The 18,316-nt window shown below is 39.7% G+C and overlaps 1 protein-coding gene across 1 annotated transcript; it reads right to left on the reverse strand.

Moving 5' to 3' along the window:
• Window positions 1-1,181: 1,181 nt before the first annotated feature.
• On the reverse strand, window positions 1,182-13,335 carry pik3cg (phosphatidylinositol-4,5-bisphosphate 3-kinase, catalytic subunit gamma). Its single transcript, XM_046873340.1, has 11 exons — window positions 12,664-13,335; window positions 9,839-11,847; window positions 9,531-9,596; window positions 9,227-9,452; window positions 9,034-9,137; window positions 8,701-8,847; window positions 8,291-8,381; window positions 8,065-8,195; window positions 7,676-7,787; window positions 3,916-4,073; window positions 1,182-2,276 (listed from the first exon to the last, which is right to left on the reverse strand). Exons 2-11 carry the CDS (start codon window positions 11,837-11,839, stop codon window positions 1,995-1,997), a joined length of 3,318 nt encoding a protein of 1,105 aa, XP_046729296.1. The 5' UTR covers window positions 11,840-11,847; window positions 12,664-13,335; the 3' UTR covers window positions 1,182-1,994.
• Window positions 13,336-18,316: the final 4,981 nt, after the last annotated feature.

The following is an 18,316-nucleotide window of genomic DNA, read 5'->3' on the forward strand; positions in this document are numbered from 1 at the left end:
CTCATGTATGCGTAGCCTATAACAGACCCCCACCATGGCACGTTTTTCCTTTTTTTTCATTCCTGTGTTCCTGAGGAGGTGAAGATGCAGGAACAACATAAATCTTGTTACAAACTGCACAAGATTGCTAGGCCAAATCTGCACCAGCAACATTATGGAATTTTTGCCCCATCCCTGATTTGAGACATAAATGTCTGCAAAGTGACCCAACAATTCAGAATATTTCCTTCTCGTTATCAGCCTTAGCACACAGAGTTGTTACAAATGTGTACACCACCATAGAGCCTTTGCGATGCCAAGGTCTGGGTGCACTTCTCTTTATAGATCACAAGGCACCCTCTGTGCCTTTAATACTGTACTTCCTCCTGAGATCAGGGAAGTGGGAATGACCGTTGGTTTTAAAGAAAAGTGAAAATGGAAGACTGAAGCTCCATGTTGGTGAAAGTCTGTTGCAAGTGCTGCAACATTTCCAGGAACTCCTATTAAGTGTCATAGTCAAACGATGCTACTGTGATATACATCAAATAATGATCTCAAACAATATTGAGGTTTAAGAAACAGGCAGATTCTGTGCTTCTGTGGGTGAATGCAATCCCTAATTTACCTAATGCACAGTAAGATGAGATCGGTTTAAAAACAGACTCTTATCTGTTTAGTCTAACACAGGTTCCAGGTATGGACAAATCGACACTACGCTGCTTCACCACTGCTACAGATGTGACTGCAGCATTTTCTGAGAAGAGTCAGTATTATTGAAGGCCCCCTCTAGCCATACAGTCTATGGTTCTGTCAGGTTTTGAGGTTACACAAACCCCAAACCCCTCAGACCCATCAGACCAGACATGCTACTTACGGGTTACTGCTGAAAGGGGATTCACCAGCATGAAAATATGAATCTAGTTCCAGAAAGAAAACTCTATAAAAGGTATAATGTTATGTTCACAAGGACTTAATCACCCTTAACCACCTCAGTGTGAATAAACACTTGTTTTCATGAGCATGTCTGCTCTGTTTATGCACTTCATATATTTGAGAGTTGAGAGATATTTTCTCAGGGGTATAAAACACTGGAAATAAACACCTTATCATACACTATGAACAATATTGTGGAATCTTTACCTGCTCTAGAGATGAAGGCAGCAGGTTTGTTTATATACAAGGGATGGCTTAACAGATTGTAATTGGGACTAATATAGACATTTATTCTTCTATAGACATTATGCAAAACATTTATCGTCCCTGTGCAAAGCGATGTATAGGGGTGGACATGTGTGTTTGCTTAATGCCAATGTAACAATGGTAATATGGCATTGGTTGGTAAGATTACATTACATTAATATTTAGGGCATTTGTTAGAAGCAGTTTACAATGATCTCATTTATACAACTGAGCAGTTAGACTGATAATAAACATTTTTTGGTCTTTCATAAGCTACATACACTACATGAGATTATGGTCAGGGTTCTCAGCTAAAAAATGAGAGAGACACAAATCATACAAACTCTCCTCCATTACATTCTACTAATAATTATAATGTTATACATAAACATACCTTTTGTATTACACATGCAACTTAAAAGCCATGTGCCCTCTAAAACTGCACATATCTGTTGGAATGACAGTAACATTAAACTTTAACAAAGCGAACATTTTGGAAAGGACTGAGTTCTGACCTGACAACGTGTTATTGTGTAATTTGTAGGATAAAAAAAAAAACTGGATAAACCTCAGAGTTAAAAGTCTGAGACACAATTCAAAGTTACAAATATTAAGCAAGAAGTAGCAATGACATGCATGTTCACTCAACCAATTTCCATTATTTTCATTACGGCTTTGTAACTGATAAGTGAAAAATAATCTCGTTTAGGCAACGCAGCAAAGCAAGTGACAAGAGGAAATGCAAAAAAAAAAATAAAACCGTGATATAAAAATGAATCTGATAAAATACACTTCAAAAACACTGTTTCATGGTGTCTTTTTCTGTAATACTTGGCTCAAGCTGATCTTTTTTCCACACCTTGTTTAATGCCAAGCACCAAGTGTAGGAACCAGTTGAACTGAACCGTCCAGCCCTTGTCCCGGCAGATTTCAATCTGATCCAGAAAGTGTTTCTGAGCCACTTCTTCTGTGCAGCCCACAGTCAGAGCCTCTCTGATGTACTCTATGTCCTCCTTGCTGGTCAGCTGGGGCATGCCAGTCATCAGCATCATCGAGAACAAAATAATAAGCAAGTTGGTGTGATGGCGCAGAGCCAGATAGGCCTTCACACAAATGTCCTAGATTTAAAAGGAAATAAGTCGATTAGTATTTTTACTAATAAAATACATAGTACAATACAATACACAGTGCTTTGAACAATTTCATTTCCCAGAAGGGAAAGGCTTGAGTGAGTGAGAGAGAGAGAAAGAGAGAGAGAGAGAGCGAGAGAGTGTTTATATGCTGAGAAGGCAGACATCCAAGAGATATAACTTACACCAATTAGGCTTAAATTTATGGCCACCTGCTTAATATTTTGTTGGTCCCCCTGTTGGCACCAACAGCATGAACTTCTTCAGCAGTTTGTGCTACAGGAGCTCATCTGCACGGACCAGCCTTCGCTCCCCACGTGCATCAATGAGCCTCGACCGCCCACGACCCTATCGCCAGTTCACCACGGTTCCTTCCTTGGACCACTTTTAATAGCTTCTGACCACTGCAGACCAGGAACATCCCACAAGAGCTGCAGTTTTGGAGATGCTCTGACCCAGATGTCTAGACATCACAATTACGCTTACACTTGCCCATTTTTCCTGCTTCTACAACTTGGAGGACAAAATGTTTACTTGGTGCCTAATATTATCCACCAAGGTGCCATGCTGAAGTGTTAGTGTTCTTCAATTCACTGGTCATAATGTTCTTATGTCATAATGTTATGGTGATCAGCGTGTTATAGCTGTAAAAAGTTATTCCATTCTCAACTTTTACTTCCCAAATCAAGTCGGCTTTGTCATTTTAATGGTATACGGTACAGTACATAGTGAAATAAAACAACAATCCCCTTAATAGCAAAGTGCTACATTGGACGACATAAATAAACAGAAAGTAACACAAAACTACACAAAACTATCTGGGACACAACATAAAGCGCATTTAGTGCAAAGACAGTGTTCCTGTCCCTTTCTTAAGTTTGGATCTACCTGATTCATCCAGACACCCTACCTGTTTATGGAGTTTACTTCGACTGGACATGGTTTCACATGAACAACCTAAACATCAATGAAATTACTGAAAAACTCAGGAGCTTTGAGGATGGATTTGACTGTAATAAATATAAACAGTCTGCTGCAGTGGCTCAGGACCTCAGATTGCATGAACAGTTTTGTATTTAAGCATCATCACTAAACAGCACACTGAACAATGATGGAAGTGTAATAAGTGGTCATTCAGTGTTGAGGATGAGGACGGGTTCCCTTTTGAGTCTGGTTCCTCCCAAGGTTTCATCCTCATGCCATCTAAATGAGTTTTTCTTTGCCACAGTTGTCATTGACTCACTCATTCAGATAAACTTATAAATGACTAAATTACAGGTGTTAAATGTATGCATTTTAACTTCATAACTCTTTAATCTCTGTAAACCTGCTTTGGGACAATGTGCACTGTGAAAATCGCAAGAGAAATAAACTTGAACTTGAACTTAAATCAGAGAAATGAGAACTGTGAGACAGTAGATACAAGGACAGAAGACCTGTGTTAGAGCAAATATTCATATATCCATATATTACCTCCCTCTCTCTCTCTCTCTCTCTCTTTTTTTTAAACAAAGCACCATGACTTGTTCAGAAAGCTAACATTTAAGACTCCTTCCATAAAAAAATTTCAACAAATTTCAACAAAATTCCTTATTCGATCATAAAAAATAAAAACAGGTTTCTTCACCTGGAACATGAGGAAATTGGGGCTTGTCTTCTTTCCTGTGGTGCACATGACATAGAGAAAGTCAGGTGTTAAAACAAAAGGGACCCTCTCCTTCGTTATTCCCAGAAAGCTCTTGTAGTTTCCCAGAATGTGTCCAAAGTCAATGTGGAAAAGGTTACCTGAACATAGAACATTTATTACCTCAGATATTAATAACATTTAATACACAAATTATACATATAATGAATTGATAAAAAGTCAAAGAAAACAATAAGCATCGGGAAAATGTTCTTTATTTTCATGCTTTTTGAATTTCACATGGTGAATATTTATGGTTTATCCCACTAAATTATCAATGATTATAAAGGACCTAATAACTACAACAAACCTAAATATCACACACAGACTAATTAAAAGGTACCCAACAAACTATCCCACAACTATTTATATCAGTCTCCTAGAACCAATTTATCTAAGAGCATACAATGGGCTGTTAATCATATCAAAGTACTCGGGATGTGCATCTCCATATCTGAGGTTGAAGCGATTCACAGCTCGATGCACAGCCAACGATATTATAAAATAAAAATACAGTACAAATGAAGCAGCTACAATGCAATGTGATACGCTTCAACCCCTATTATGATGCAGTGTGATCCAATTTCGGTTTTAAACAATGCAATTCAACGCAATGGAAAAAATATGATGCTGTGAAATTCAATATGGTAGTTTGCTTTTATTTCTTTGGTTCAGACCGACAGCTAATCCTTTACAAACAGGCTTTTAGTGCAAAAAAAGAAAAGACAAAAGATAAACTAAAACCAGATGGTTTTTCCTGTTCTGTCTCCAGGAACATGCAGCTCTACCTCTGCCATGTTAATATTTATTCAACGTGACTCTCCGTAGAAAAACAGTTTAGCGAGAAAAAAATCTATTTACATATAACATTATGTATATCGCATCTATTATTAATTCTATATAAATAAATTCTTTTTATCTTTTTAACTTTTATCCAATGCACTTTTTTTTAAATCGAAGCATCACATCGGTAACTTTTATGCCGAAGCACCGATGCAAAGCGAGGAATCTTCTCATCCTTACAAAGTACTTTTGAATCTGATTTCTAGTTTAGAATACATGAATTACATTTTCCATCGCAGCAAATCTGACAATAGTGCCGTTGTGTTTTTACTTCTGGTTTGAGTTTCACAACCTTCAGTGTGTCCTTTTTTAAAATAATGCTGGATTTATGCTTTAAACCAGAGGTCCTGAAACATCGGGTCCCAGCACAGAGTTGCTACCAAGTCGCAAGAATGTTGGTAAAAAATGTCGAGATACACTGTAATATGTGTTGTGCATTTTAAGTGTTAATTATAGGTTGTACATTTTAGTTTTATAGTTTTTCAGATTCCTTTGTAAAATGGAAAAATTCTATGTTTGTTTGTTGTATTTGTTGTATGCAGTTGCTATGGATATGAAATTTGGTAATTATATATAAAAAAATATAATATAAAATATAATATAATGTAAATAAGGCCCCTGATTCAGACAAAATAATAAAATAATACTTCCCACTATATATATTTTTGTTGTCTGATGAGTGCTTGGATGTTCCTCCTTTGTGATTTACTTGCTTTTATTACAGGTGTACCACTGTACACCTGCACAACTATGCAGTTATCTATTGAAGAAAAGGTGAGTTCTCTATGGCTTTAATCATGGCAGAGTTGTTGGTCCCAGATGTGCTGGTTTAAATTTTCCATAAACAACTAATCTTCTAGGGTTTTTCACACACAACAATCTCCAGAGTTCACACAGAATGGTGTGAAACACAATAAACTCATAAGAGACTCAAGTTAGACATTCAAATACTGGAAATAGAACCGGTGTTTTTTCTTCCCTAATCTTCATCTGTCCAGTTTGTGTATCTGTGCCTATGATTGAGTCAGTTCTCTGTTCTTAGCCGACAGGGATAGAACTTAATGTTTGTGCATCCTGAGATTCTTTTCTGCTCACCAAAGTTGTAAAGAGTGATGCGGAGAGTTACGGCAGCTCAGATAATATGGCCTTTTTCCTCGAATCTTTTTAATGTTTTTTTTAGCACCATTCAAATTCAGCAGGTACTAAAAAACTTGAACCACCACACCCCACCATATACAGTATCTCACAAAAGTAAGTACACCCCTCACATTTCAGCAACCATTTTAGTATATTTTCTCAAGAGACAATACTACAGAAATAAAACTTGTATATATTTTAGAGTAGTTAATGTGCAGTTTGTACAGCAGTACATAGTTACTGTCATCTAAAAATAAATCATCATACAGCCGTTATTGTCAAAATAGCTGGCAACAAAAGTGAGTGCACCCTAAATATTTTGTGTGAGCACCATTGTTATCCAGCACTGCCTTAATCCTCCTGGGCATGGAATTCACCAGAGCTGCACAGGTTGTTGCTGGGATCCTCTTCCACATAATGACATCACGAAGCTGGTGGATGTTGGACACATGGTGCTTCTCCACCTTCCACTTGAGGATCCCCACAGGTGCTCAATAAGGTTTAGGTCTAGAGACATACTTGGCCACTTCACCACCTTCACCTTCCTCAGCAAGGCAGTTGTCATCTTGGCGTGTGTTTTGGGTCAATATTATGTGAAAAATTTGCTGTTCGGCCCAGTTTCTAAAGGAAACGCATCATGTTCTGCTTAGAATGTCACAGTACATGTTGAAATCCATGTTTTCCTCAATGAACCGCAGCTCCTCAGTACCAGCAGCACTCATGCAGCCCCAGACCATGATACTACCACCACCATGATTCTTCATTAACTTCTTTAATGGACCCTTGCGAGGTCTGTTTCAAGTGGAACCCGTCTGGGAAAACATCTGTATGACCCTGGCCACTGTACTGTATCTCAGTTTCAGGGTGTTACTGATCTTCTTATAGCCTCTGCATCTTTCTGGAGAGCAACAATTCTAATTTTCGAATCTTTTCTCTTCTAAAATCCCAAATTTTAACTCCTAATAAAAGATACACAAATTTGTATGGTTCTGTCAAGCAGACAAAAACATGAACATGATTAATAGGATGTGTGGCTTTGCACGGTTACACTACATACAGCTGTTATCATTGAGGGTGTACTCACTTTTTGTTGGCAGTTATTTTGCAATAATTACTGCATGTTTTTACTGGACAGTAAATCTGTACTGCTATAAAAGCTGCACGTTGACTACTCTAAAATATATCTGTTTAATTTTTATAGTATTGTCCCTTTACTTAAATAGTTGCTGAAATGTGAGGGGTGTACTCACTTTTGTAAGTAATAATAATAATTACGGTATTATTATTTATTGTTGTGTGCTGTAGCCACATGATCGGATTAATAGATAACTGCATGAATGTGTACAGTGTAAAGTGTACAGTTGTTCCTAATACAGTGGACAGAAAGTATTTTAAAGATGAAGAAATTTGTAGTAATGAGAAATGCATGGCTGAATTGGGAAAATAAACAACAACCGTTTTCCAAGTTGCTCCAGTCCATTTTAAATGCACTTTGGCCCAAAGCAGAAGGCAGTGTTTCTGGATCATGCTCACATATAGCTGCTTCTTTGCATTATAGCATTTTAACATGATCTCCATCACTGGCAGATGGAGAAAACCAGCAACCTAAAATTTGATTATGTGCCAGGTCTACTCCATATCAAGTGTTTGAAAATCTCTGACTAACTGAAATTTCTTCTGGGTGGATTCAAGATTTTTAAAAACATGATACATGCTTATTTACCAGATTCAGTGATCATGATGTTGTCATTATGACGATCACCAATCCCCAGGACGTAGGTTGCTACACAGTAGCCTCCACAGGAATACACAAAGCGCTCCACCACCTGTTGATACTGGAGGGAGGGCAAAAAGCAATGACTTTTTTTATTACACACATTTGAATTATGCAAACATTAGCATGCAAAAAAGAAATAAAAACCATACGGATTCAGTACGACTACTGGGTAATACTTGTTATTTCCTGTCAGCAGCGGGCTTTAATTTAATGCCTATTCTAAAATTAAAAGCTGCACTTCAGACAAAGTCCCTGTCGAACCAGGAAGTTCACCCATAGACATTTCCTTCCCCCTCAAATACAAACACTCATGACTTCCAGCAAAAATAACCTACCTTCTCCTCATTCAAACATTTGTCTCGAAGCCACTGGTTCAACACTTCATCCTTAAAAGCTCCAGTATTCCCCACAGTGCTTTGCTGGATGTTTGCAATGGTGGCAGCATCCTTCACTATCTCAATCATTCCTAAGGCCAAGAATTCATGTGTCTCATCAATCATATCTCACTGAGGTAAACATTCATAGGAACATTTTACTAAATATTTATCTGCACAAACTTACCAATTTTATTTCCAGTGGAAATACAACCATAAGGCAATAAAGACAAATCCAGCGATTCTGTCTCCCATATAGACTCCATGATCAACAAAATCTGCATTTGGATAAAACAGAGATTTATTATATATATATATATATATATATATATATATATATATATATATATATATATATATATATATATAATTTTTTTTGCTGAGGTTTTTTTGTTGAGGTTTAACTTTTTGTTGTCTATTTCTGAGTGGTAGCTTAGTGGTTAAGATGTTAGGCTTCTGATCAGATGAGCATGAATTTAAATCCCAACATTACCAAGCTCCCACTCCTGGACCCTCCGGCTGTTAATTAACAATAAAATGCTCAGTAGTATAAATGTAACTGTAACTGTAAGTAACTCTGGAAACAAAAATTGTCACCTGTAGAATTAACATGTCCTGACGAAGGTCATCTCCATCCTTGAAAATGATCCCGATGGTATCGCTGGACAGAGTGGTGGGGTCAGCTCGTTTAAACTGCAGCCACAAGGGTTTCTTTTTGGATGCCATTACTTTGCATTGCTCAATCTATAAACAGTAAAAGTTTCATTACCAGCTGTCTGACTGAACAAGTCTGAAACAAAACACTACAGTCTTATACTGTCTCTTTTTACATTTATTAAATGTAGCAAAACGTGTCATACAAGCATACAGAGTTACACGAGTAACAGAGAAAAGACAAAAACAGACATTTTGTAGTGCTTCGCTACATACCACCAGTGCTCCAGCTCGCAGGCTGGGATCATAAGGTACTTTAAAGCTGTCAGGTAAACCCTGCATTTGCAGACATTCCAGTTTCTGGCGTAGCTGAAAAACAACTACGGGAAACCAATATTTTTAGATGCCAAATCCTTCAGGGATTAGAGGTAATGAAATGAGATTAAGAAGACTCAGCATGTACACACACCTTGTGCTGACACATCATATTTCTCAGCAGATATGGCTTTAACCTCACGGGTGACCTTCTGTAGTGCCTCGGTAATTTCCACCTGCTTCCTGAAGTCCTGCAGCATGGCATCTCCACAGCCTCGTAAGTAAGCCTCTAAAATAACGGCATACCTCTGTTGGTAGTGCATGGACTGAGCTATCTCACTCCGCAAAAACCAGAACAGGAAATGTCCAATTCGTTTGCTCTGTGAAGTTAACTGGGAGTAAGGAAAAATACTTCTATACAGTATTTACAAGATGAACAAAGATACATTTGGACCTACCCTGAGAGCACGCTTGAGGAGAAACCTGGCAAGTGCACTGTCATGATAGGGTTCAAACTTCACAGCCTGGGGGAGATTTGTGATAAAGAACTCAAATGAACAAAGTAACATATTATTTGTTATTTGAATAAGAAATACACGACTGTTAGAATAATAAATAGGACAACTGTAGCAAGCAGTCACTCACTACTTTTATAGATGGACCCATTTGAATAGTCAACTAGGGGATTTTTTTTCCTACTGTCAGTTTAAAAAAACGTAAAAATGCAAAACTAACTGGGCAATATTAAACTATCATAAAGACTTACCTGAACCAGCTGCAAAAGGTACCGAAGGACATCATCGTCACCGAGGGTCTCCAATTTCCTGACAGCCATAGTGCGGACATTTGCATCAGAAAAGTGGCAATCCAATAGCTGCATAGCTAAACCCACATCCAGAGGGCTCCGGTCCCATGCGGTGCTTCTCTCTAGGAGTTGGTGTGTGATCGTGACGGCTTCCTGTTTTCCCCACTTTACTGAACCAAGAAACTTAGGGTAGGCTGCAGGATGGCGCACACACTCCAGCCTGAAATGCCAGAGCAGTTCCTTGTCCTCTGCACTGAGTGGATGCAGAGGGTCTGTAGTGACAATTTGATCGAACTGCTTGCGTAAATGGTTTGGCATCTCCCTTTTCCCTCGTTCCCCTTCTATTTCTGAGGCATCTCTCGACTCCCGGCTCTTAGGCAAAGCAACTGGGTAGCAATACTTGTCTAGTAGCACTGCAATCGCCATGGAACTGGTTTTGTCCGGATTGGTGGCAGATGTGAGTTTATCGGCATTTACGTTACTGTTATCCTCGCTCTTCTCAGGCATCTTCCACATGTGCAGGATGAACTCGCCCTGCCTAAGTAAAGACCGATGGTCCACCACCAGCAGGTTTACGTAGTAGAGAAGTTTCTCTCTCTTGTTTTTGCTGTCGTACGAAGCGCAGTCTTTGGAGGTCTGCGTTTGTGCTTTGCCACACGAAACCTGCAGATTCAGCCGAGCACCTTTGGGTAAATCTTTAATTTTGATGTTGAAATCAAGCCAGGTATTCCACAGCACCTCTTCCATGAAAGGCTTCGAGGATGTTCTCTCCTGAGCGAGCAGCTGCTGCCCATGGAAAATACTGGCCTCCACAAAGACAATGAGTTCTGAATTACGAGGCAGCACTGGTATGTCAATCCCCAGGATTTTGACTCTGAACTTGCGATTGCAGTCCCAGAGTGAGACAGTGAACACCTTCTCATGGTCTTTCTCATTAATCGTCAATTGCTCATGAGTACCAGCCACACCAGTGCAGTCATCCACCTGTGACCAATCCTCCTTCGGGACCACATCTAGCTCAGGATCTGGAGGAGATTCAAGCACCAAATGGATCTCTTCTCCACTTTTGAGGCACTGTCTGATCCAGTGAAAATCTTTGATAGGATAGTTCCCAAAGAGATATTCTTCTCTTCCACAAACCCTCAGAACAAAATCGGACTCACTGACATCCTCAGGTATGCCGAGCAACGCCCTCTTGTTTGTAGCCTTAATAAAAAAACTCTGAAGAACCTGAAACGGTGTGTCGTCAATTGATACCTTTATTGTCTGACTTGAGGTGTCTTTGTGTATCACAACTAGGATGTGGTTGTTAGTGATCTTACTCAGCAGGTAATCAGGTAACTGTTTGGTGGTGATCCAGGGATCCATTGAGTAAAGTTTGGGATCGCGGTCAATCAGTTCGATTTTTCTGGTTGTAAGTAACTTCCTTCTCGTGAACTCCAGCTCATCGTCATGAACGTTGCTGACATCCGTGACATCATACCCTATTAGATGACTTAGAAATTTCTGGTATTGGATGAATTCTTCAGAAGGCTGCGGCTTTAAAACCAGATAGATTTTTCCAACATCCTTTTTAAGTGCTTTCCAGTAGCGAATGCAGTCCAGGGTCTGAAACACCTGGTGCTTGTCATAGATCTCACACCAGCTGCCTTTCTTTTGGTAGAGCAGGATGCAGTGTTCTGGTGAGTATTTCTGGTAGAATTCAGGGCACATATTGGTTGTGACTGCCTTCAGCCACAGCTGTCCTTTTACCTGCCCTACCGTCCAGTTCCCGATCACATCCAACTGCAGAGTGTCGGGGTTTTTGGTCGTTTTGTTAGTCGTAGGAAGCACGAACTCCAATGTTAAATGATCCATTGCTGCTGACGAATTTGAAGTGAACGCTTTCATTTTCCTCCTTCTCCTCCGGGTTTCACCTCGAAAAACTACCGGTGATTCGTCATCACTTCCGTGCTGCTCCATAACCAATGCTGGAATCATGTCCGAAAAAAATAACATTCAGAATCAGAACCAGAATCAGGTTTATTGGCCAAATGTGTTAACACACATAAGGAATTCGGTTCCAGCTGTAGTGACTCCAAGTACAGACATAAATAACACTATACATTCAACTTGGACTACACAAGACAAAAATTCCTTAGAATTCTTAACAATACTCCTAATAATTCCTTTATCAGTGAACTCCAGAGAACTCATTCATGTCGTTTTTGTACACTTAAAGGTTGGACGAGTTGAAAGTGGGTGGTTTTTTTTGTCATGAACACTGACCGAGAAGCAACACGGGTCTTTACTGGACTGAGTCTTCTTGTGTCTGAATCTTCTTCAGACACATGTGCTCAGTGTAACATTAACGGGACACAAACTGAACCCTGAAAATCCTGAAAATTCATAAAGACTCAGAACCTTCTCATAGGAGGGGGTCAACTTATTCATAGAGGAAGTCACAAAAACAGGAAGCAATACAATGTTTCTCCACAACAACCTACACACCAATTTTCTTTTATAGAAATGTCTTTATTTGAATTGATATTTATTCTAATGGAATGTGCGAATCTAAATAAGTAAACAAATAAGTGAATAAATAAATAAACAAACAAACAGCATGTCTTGCTGTACCGTTACAATCTGATGCACATCCTCTCTCTGAGCTACAGGACACATGCGGAAGTTTATCTTCTTACACTTTCTGAAAGAAAGGAGGAGACCAAAACCGCTTCTTCTTCTTCTCCTTCTCCTCGGAGGCGCTTCAGATTAAAAATGTCCAGAATGACGGAGCAAAAACTCACCGTTCAGCAGAAACACGGCGGACAGACCGAGTCCCAGACATGGGTGCGAACAAGGGGGTCCGATCAGCGCCAGAAACACGGTCTCTTTCTGAAGTTTCCTCTCTGATCTGTCACACAAGTGGCACTTTCAGCATTCCCCCCCCCGCCCCTGGGCAGATGACGTCATCAGCGGCTCGTTGGCTACTGGGAAGTTTCCGAGCTGCTCATTTTTGTTTCTCATTTGACACCCAAATGTTGTTTATTTTTGTTGCTTCATTGATCCGATTTCATTTAATGACCTAAGTCTGATCGCTTTCTCCTCGAGTCTACTTTCATATTCCGCCATTTTGGTTCACAACGCTAATAACAGTAGTCCTTATTTACAGAATTAACAAGAGGAAAAATTATAGGATACATTTTTTTTCTATTTTCTTTCTTTTTGTCTTATATCATTTTTTATTGTTTTATTTCTGTTGTTATTACTGTCGTGCCTCTAATTCTCATGTCCACTCTAAAATCCCCGACAATTTTGAATGGTCCTTTAGTGCCACCTAGTGGCTGATTGTGTTGCAACACCTTTGTTCCAAAAAAGAAGGTTGCTTAATTATAATCTTCTTCTTCTTCTTCTGTTTTCGGCTGCTCCCATTAGGGGTCGCCACAGCGGATCATCCGTCTCCATACCCCCTGTCCTCTACATCTGCCTTTTTCAAACCAACTACCTGCATGTCTTCCCTCACCACATCCATAAACCTCCTCCTAGGTCTTCCTCTTTTCCTCCTTCCTGGTGGCTCCATCCTCAGCATTCTCCTACCGATATACCCCATGTCCCTCCTCTGCACATGTCCAAACCATCTCAATCACACCTCCCTCACCTTGTCTCCAAAACATCCTACATGCGCTGTCCCTCTAATAAACTCATTACTAATCCTGTTTATCATCACTCCCAATGAACATCTCAACATCTTCAGCTCTGCTACCTCCAGCTTCACATCCTGTCTTTTACTCAATGCCACTGTCTCTAAACCATACAGCATCTCAGGTTCAGTTCAATTCAGTTGAATTCATTTTTATTTGTATAGCGCTTTTAACAATGAACATTGTTTCAAAGCAGCTTTACACAGATAATGTGGTGATTAACAGTGAATATGTTCTTTATAAGTAAGTTTGTCCCTGATTAGCAAACCGGTGGCGAGGTCTCACCACAGTCCTATAAACTTTCCCTTTCACTCTCACAGATACTCTTCTATCACAAATCACTCCTGCTATCACTCTTCTCCACCCATTTCACCCTGCCTGCACACTTTTCTTTACTTCTCTAACACACTCTCTATTACTTTGCACTGTTGACCCCAGGTACCTGAACTCCTCCACCTTCTCCTCCTCTTCGCCCTGCAACCGCACCACTCCACTGCCCTCCCTCTCATTCACACACATGTACTCTGTCTTACTCCTACTGACTTTAATTCACCTTCTCTCCAGCGCATACCTCCACCTCTCCAGGTTCTTCTCAACCTGCTCCCTACTCTCACCACAAATCACAATATCATCCGCAAACATCATAGTCCAGGGAGACTCCTGTCTGACCTCGTCCGTCAACCTGTCCATCACCACTGCAAACAGAAAAGGGTTAAGAGCCGATTGTTTAATTATAATATAATATAATGTAAGAATAGAATAGAATAGAATAGAATAGAATAGAATAGAATAGAATAGAATAGAATAGAATAGAATAGGTTCTGGTTCTCCCTTTTAGTTATGCTGCCATAGCGAGTCTTGCCGGAGTCCAAACTGCACAGTGACATTAACTTTCATACACCAATAGTTACACTTAATAATCCATATCCTTCTCTTCCCGTCACCCTCTCTCTCTCTCTCTCTCTCTCTCTCTCTCTCTCTCTCTCTCTCGGTCAAGTTAAACACGCTCCTGAGGCTCCAGTGACCACTGTTCCTGCCCCTCTCCCCTCCGTGGATCTTCACACTTCTGTGCAGCTTGGGACGGTCTCTCATCAACACCTTGGGTGGTTCCATATAATTCCGGAGTAGAACGGGTGCTTTTGAGGACGGATTGGACTGTAGTTGGTGTCGGCGATCTGCTGCACTGATTCGGGAGTGCAGTTTGCTTCTGATCATCATCACTGTACCCCGCAACTTTGTATATATGCTTCAAATGGACATTTGGTGCAACCAGATGAGGATGGGTTCCCTCTTGAGTCTGGTTCCTCTCAAGGTTTCTTCCTTATGCCATTTAGGGGAGTTTTTCCTTGCCACAGTTGCTCATCAGGGACAAACATACTTACAAAGAACATATTTACATTTAATCACCACATTATCTGTGTAAAGCTGCTTTGAGACAATGTTCATTGTTAAAAGCGCAATACAAATAAAAATGAATTGAATTGAATTGAAAAGAATTTCCACTGGGACCTAGGTTCTACATAAACAACATAGAGCTACATCACACAACATAGAGCTACATCACACAACATAGAGCTACATCACACAACATAAAGCTTCATCACACAACATAGCGCTACATCACACAACATAGAGCTTCATCACACAACATAGAACTACATCACACAACATAGAGCTACATCACACAACATAGAGCTACATCACACAACATAGAGCTTCATTACACAACATAGAGCTACATCACACAACATAAAGCTTCATCACACAACATAGCGCTACGTCACACAACATAGAGCTACATCACACAACATAGAGCTCCATCACACAACATAGAGCTACATCATACAACATAAGCTACATCACACAACATAGAGCTACATCACACAACATAGAGCTTCATCACACAACATAGCGCTACATCACACAACATAGAGCTTCATCACACAACATAAGCTACATCACACAACATAGAGCTTCATCACACAACATAGCGCTACATCACACAACATAGAGCTTCATCACACAACATAGAGCTACATTACACAACATAGAGCTATATCACACAACATAGAGCTACATCACACAACATAGAGCTTCATCACACAACATAGAGCTACATCACACAACATAGAGCTACATCACACAACAGAGAGCTTCATCACACAACATAGAGCTACATCACACAACATAGAGCTATATCACACAACATAGAGCTTCATCACACACCATAGAGCTTCATCACACAACATAGAGCTACATCACACAACATAGAGTTTCATCACACAACAGAGAGCTTCATCACACAACATAGCACTACATCACACAACATAAAGCTATATCACACAACATAGCGCTACATCACACAACATAGAGCTATATCACACAACATAGAGCTTCATCACAAAACATAGAGCTTCATCACACAACATAGAGCTACATAACATAACACAGAGCTAAAGACTATAAGGCAGGGGTGCACACACTTTAACAGCATGTGAGCTACTTATAAAATGACCAAGTCAAAAAGATCTACCTGCTATAAAAATGCATAAATAAATATCTATTTTTTAATGTCGTGCAATCTACCCACACTACCTTAGCGATCGAACGGTAGATTGCGATCGACGTATTGGGCAACCCTGCTATAAGGTAAGTTGTTCTACACACAAAGTGCATTGTGTGTAACCTAGTGCACAGAACATTATACACTACTGTAAAAAAAACATTATACACTACAGTATAGCACCAGTTGGTGGAGGTTTGAAATGCATGCAGAACAGCAGCAATTAAGTACAGTAAGTGTGCAAAACAGCATATAAACAGTTATAGTATGGGTGGTGCTATAGACAAGGTTCATGTTCAGAACAGATATTAATCCAAATATTTATCCAAAAAAAAGAACATTAATTTCTATTTTGTTTCAGGAATTTTGAATTTTCTGCAACATTATTATTTTCCATTTCATGTTCTTGGTTTGAGGCTTTTTGCTTGTTCAGTGAATGAAACCTTCTTGTACTCATTACAACCTTGAAACAATCTTGTTGTAGTAGCAGATCATTTTGCTAACTTATGCATTCATGTCTAGAAAGAAGAAACATTACTCGCCAATAGAATAATGAAATTTAATGTTGGAAAATGTCAAGAAATTGGTTTGGATCATTTAAAAATTTGGTTCCTTGTTTAAAAGAGAAATGTAGACTACTACAGTAATATAATATAATATAATATAATATAATATAATATAATATAATATAATATAAAATAATATAATATAATAGGAATAACATTTATTAAATGTATCACTCAGGATTTAAATGGTAAATGACCTGCCATTGCCATTCAAATCAGGGTTTTGTCTTCTAACTTGTGCTGTTAAGCAGCTTTTGACACCACTGATTATAATATTCTCCCTGCTTGACTTGAGAATGTTGTTGGAATAAAGGGAACAGCTCTCTCTCTGGCTCAGGTCTAATTTGACTGATCGCTATTTACATTACCATTTACATTTGCGACATTTAGCAGACGCCCTTATCCAGAGCGACGTACAAAAGTGCTTTGAGTCTCTAGTAATGAATAAATCTACACTGGTACGCCAGAATACAAACTTAATATAAATATAACCCTAGAATTCTACAAACTTGGAAAGTGCTAATTTAAGTGTTTCAGGAAGAGGTAGGTCTTCAGTCGTCGCTTGAAGATAGTCAGGGACTCTGTACTAACATCTAGGGGAAGTTCATTTCACCACCGCCAGAACAGAGAAGAGCCTTGAAGTGTACTTACCTCTCATTCTAAGAGAAGGTAGTACCAGTCGAGCAGTGCTGGAGGATCTCAGACAGCGTGGTGCAGTGCGAGATCTGATGAGGTCTCTGAGGTAAGATGGTGCTGGTCCATTTTTGGCCTTGTAGGCAAGCATCAGTGTTTTGAATCTGATACATGCAGCTACTGAAAGCTAGTGAAGGGAGCGCAGCAGTGGGGTGGTGTGGGGGAACTTGGGCTGATTGAACACAAGCAGTTCAGCTGCGTTTTGGATCATTTGCAGTGGACGGATAGCGTTTAGGGGAAGACCTGCCAGCAGAGAGTTGCAGTAGTCCAGTCTTGAAATGACAAGAGACTGAACAAGCACCTGGGCAGCCTGTGTCGAAAGAAATGGTTGAATCCTTCGATGTTGTAGAGAAGAAAGCTATCAGCTATCAGTTTGTTGATGTAAATGGTGAGTTCTCCACACTCTCTGAGGTAAAGTTTGGTGCACAGCAAGGATCTGTCTTAGGCCCACTGCTTTTCTCTTTATATATGCTGCCTCTGGTGAAATTATGCGTAAACATGATATTAGCTTCCATTGCTATGCTGATGATACACAGTTTGAAGTATGTTTCAGCAAAGCCAGATGAGAGAGATCAGCCCCCCTCCCCACCTTTTGACACACCCCTGAATCTTTATTCCTGTCACCCCTCTTCTCTCTCTCTTTCTCTCTCTCTCTCTCTCTCTCTCTCTCTCTCTCTCTCTCTCTCGAGTAAACATGTCCATGAGGCTCCAGTGACCAGTGTTGCTGTCCTTTCTTCTCTTCAGATCTGCCTGCTTCATCCTGGGGTCATGCCTCTGGATGGAGTCCTTCTCAATTGAGACCACTGTGCTGATGGGGATGGTTTCACACCTACAGCCTAAAGATCCATGAAACCACTGAGCAACTCAAGAACTTTGAGGACTGTTTCGGACTGTAATTAATATCAACCGTCTACTACAATGGTTTAGGACCACAGGT

Source organism: Silurus meridionalis, chromosome 18, assembly GCF_014805685.1.
Source record: "Silurus meridionalis isolate SWU-2019-XX chromosome 18, ASM1480568v1, whole genome shotgun sequence".
Classification (NCBI taxonomy): domain Eukaryota; kingdom Metazoa; phylum Chordata; class Actinopteri; order Siluriformes; family Siluridae; genus Silurus; species Silurus meridionalis.

Excerpts from the sequence above, each read along its gene's own strand:
- pik3cg (XM_046873340.1), bottom strand. The coding sequence starts at position 11,839 with ATGGAGCAGCACGGAAGTGATGACGAATCACCGGTAGTTTTTCGAGGT. Across the intron at positions 8,848-9,033 it reads TGCGAGCTGGAGCACTGGTG|ATTGAGCAATGCAAAGTAAT; the intron begins GTATGTAGCGAA and ends TACTGTTTATAG. Across the intron at positions 8,196-8,290 it reads TTCCACTGGAAATAAAATTG|GAATGATTGAGATAGTGAAG; the intron begins GTAAGTTTGTGC and ends TCTTGGCCTTAG.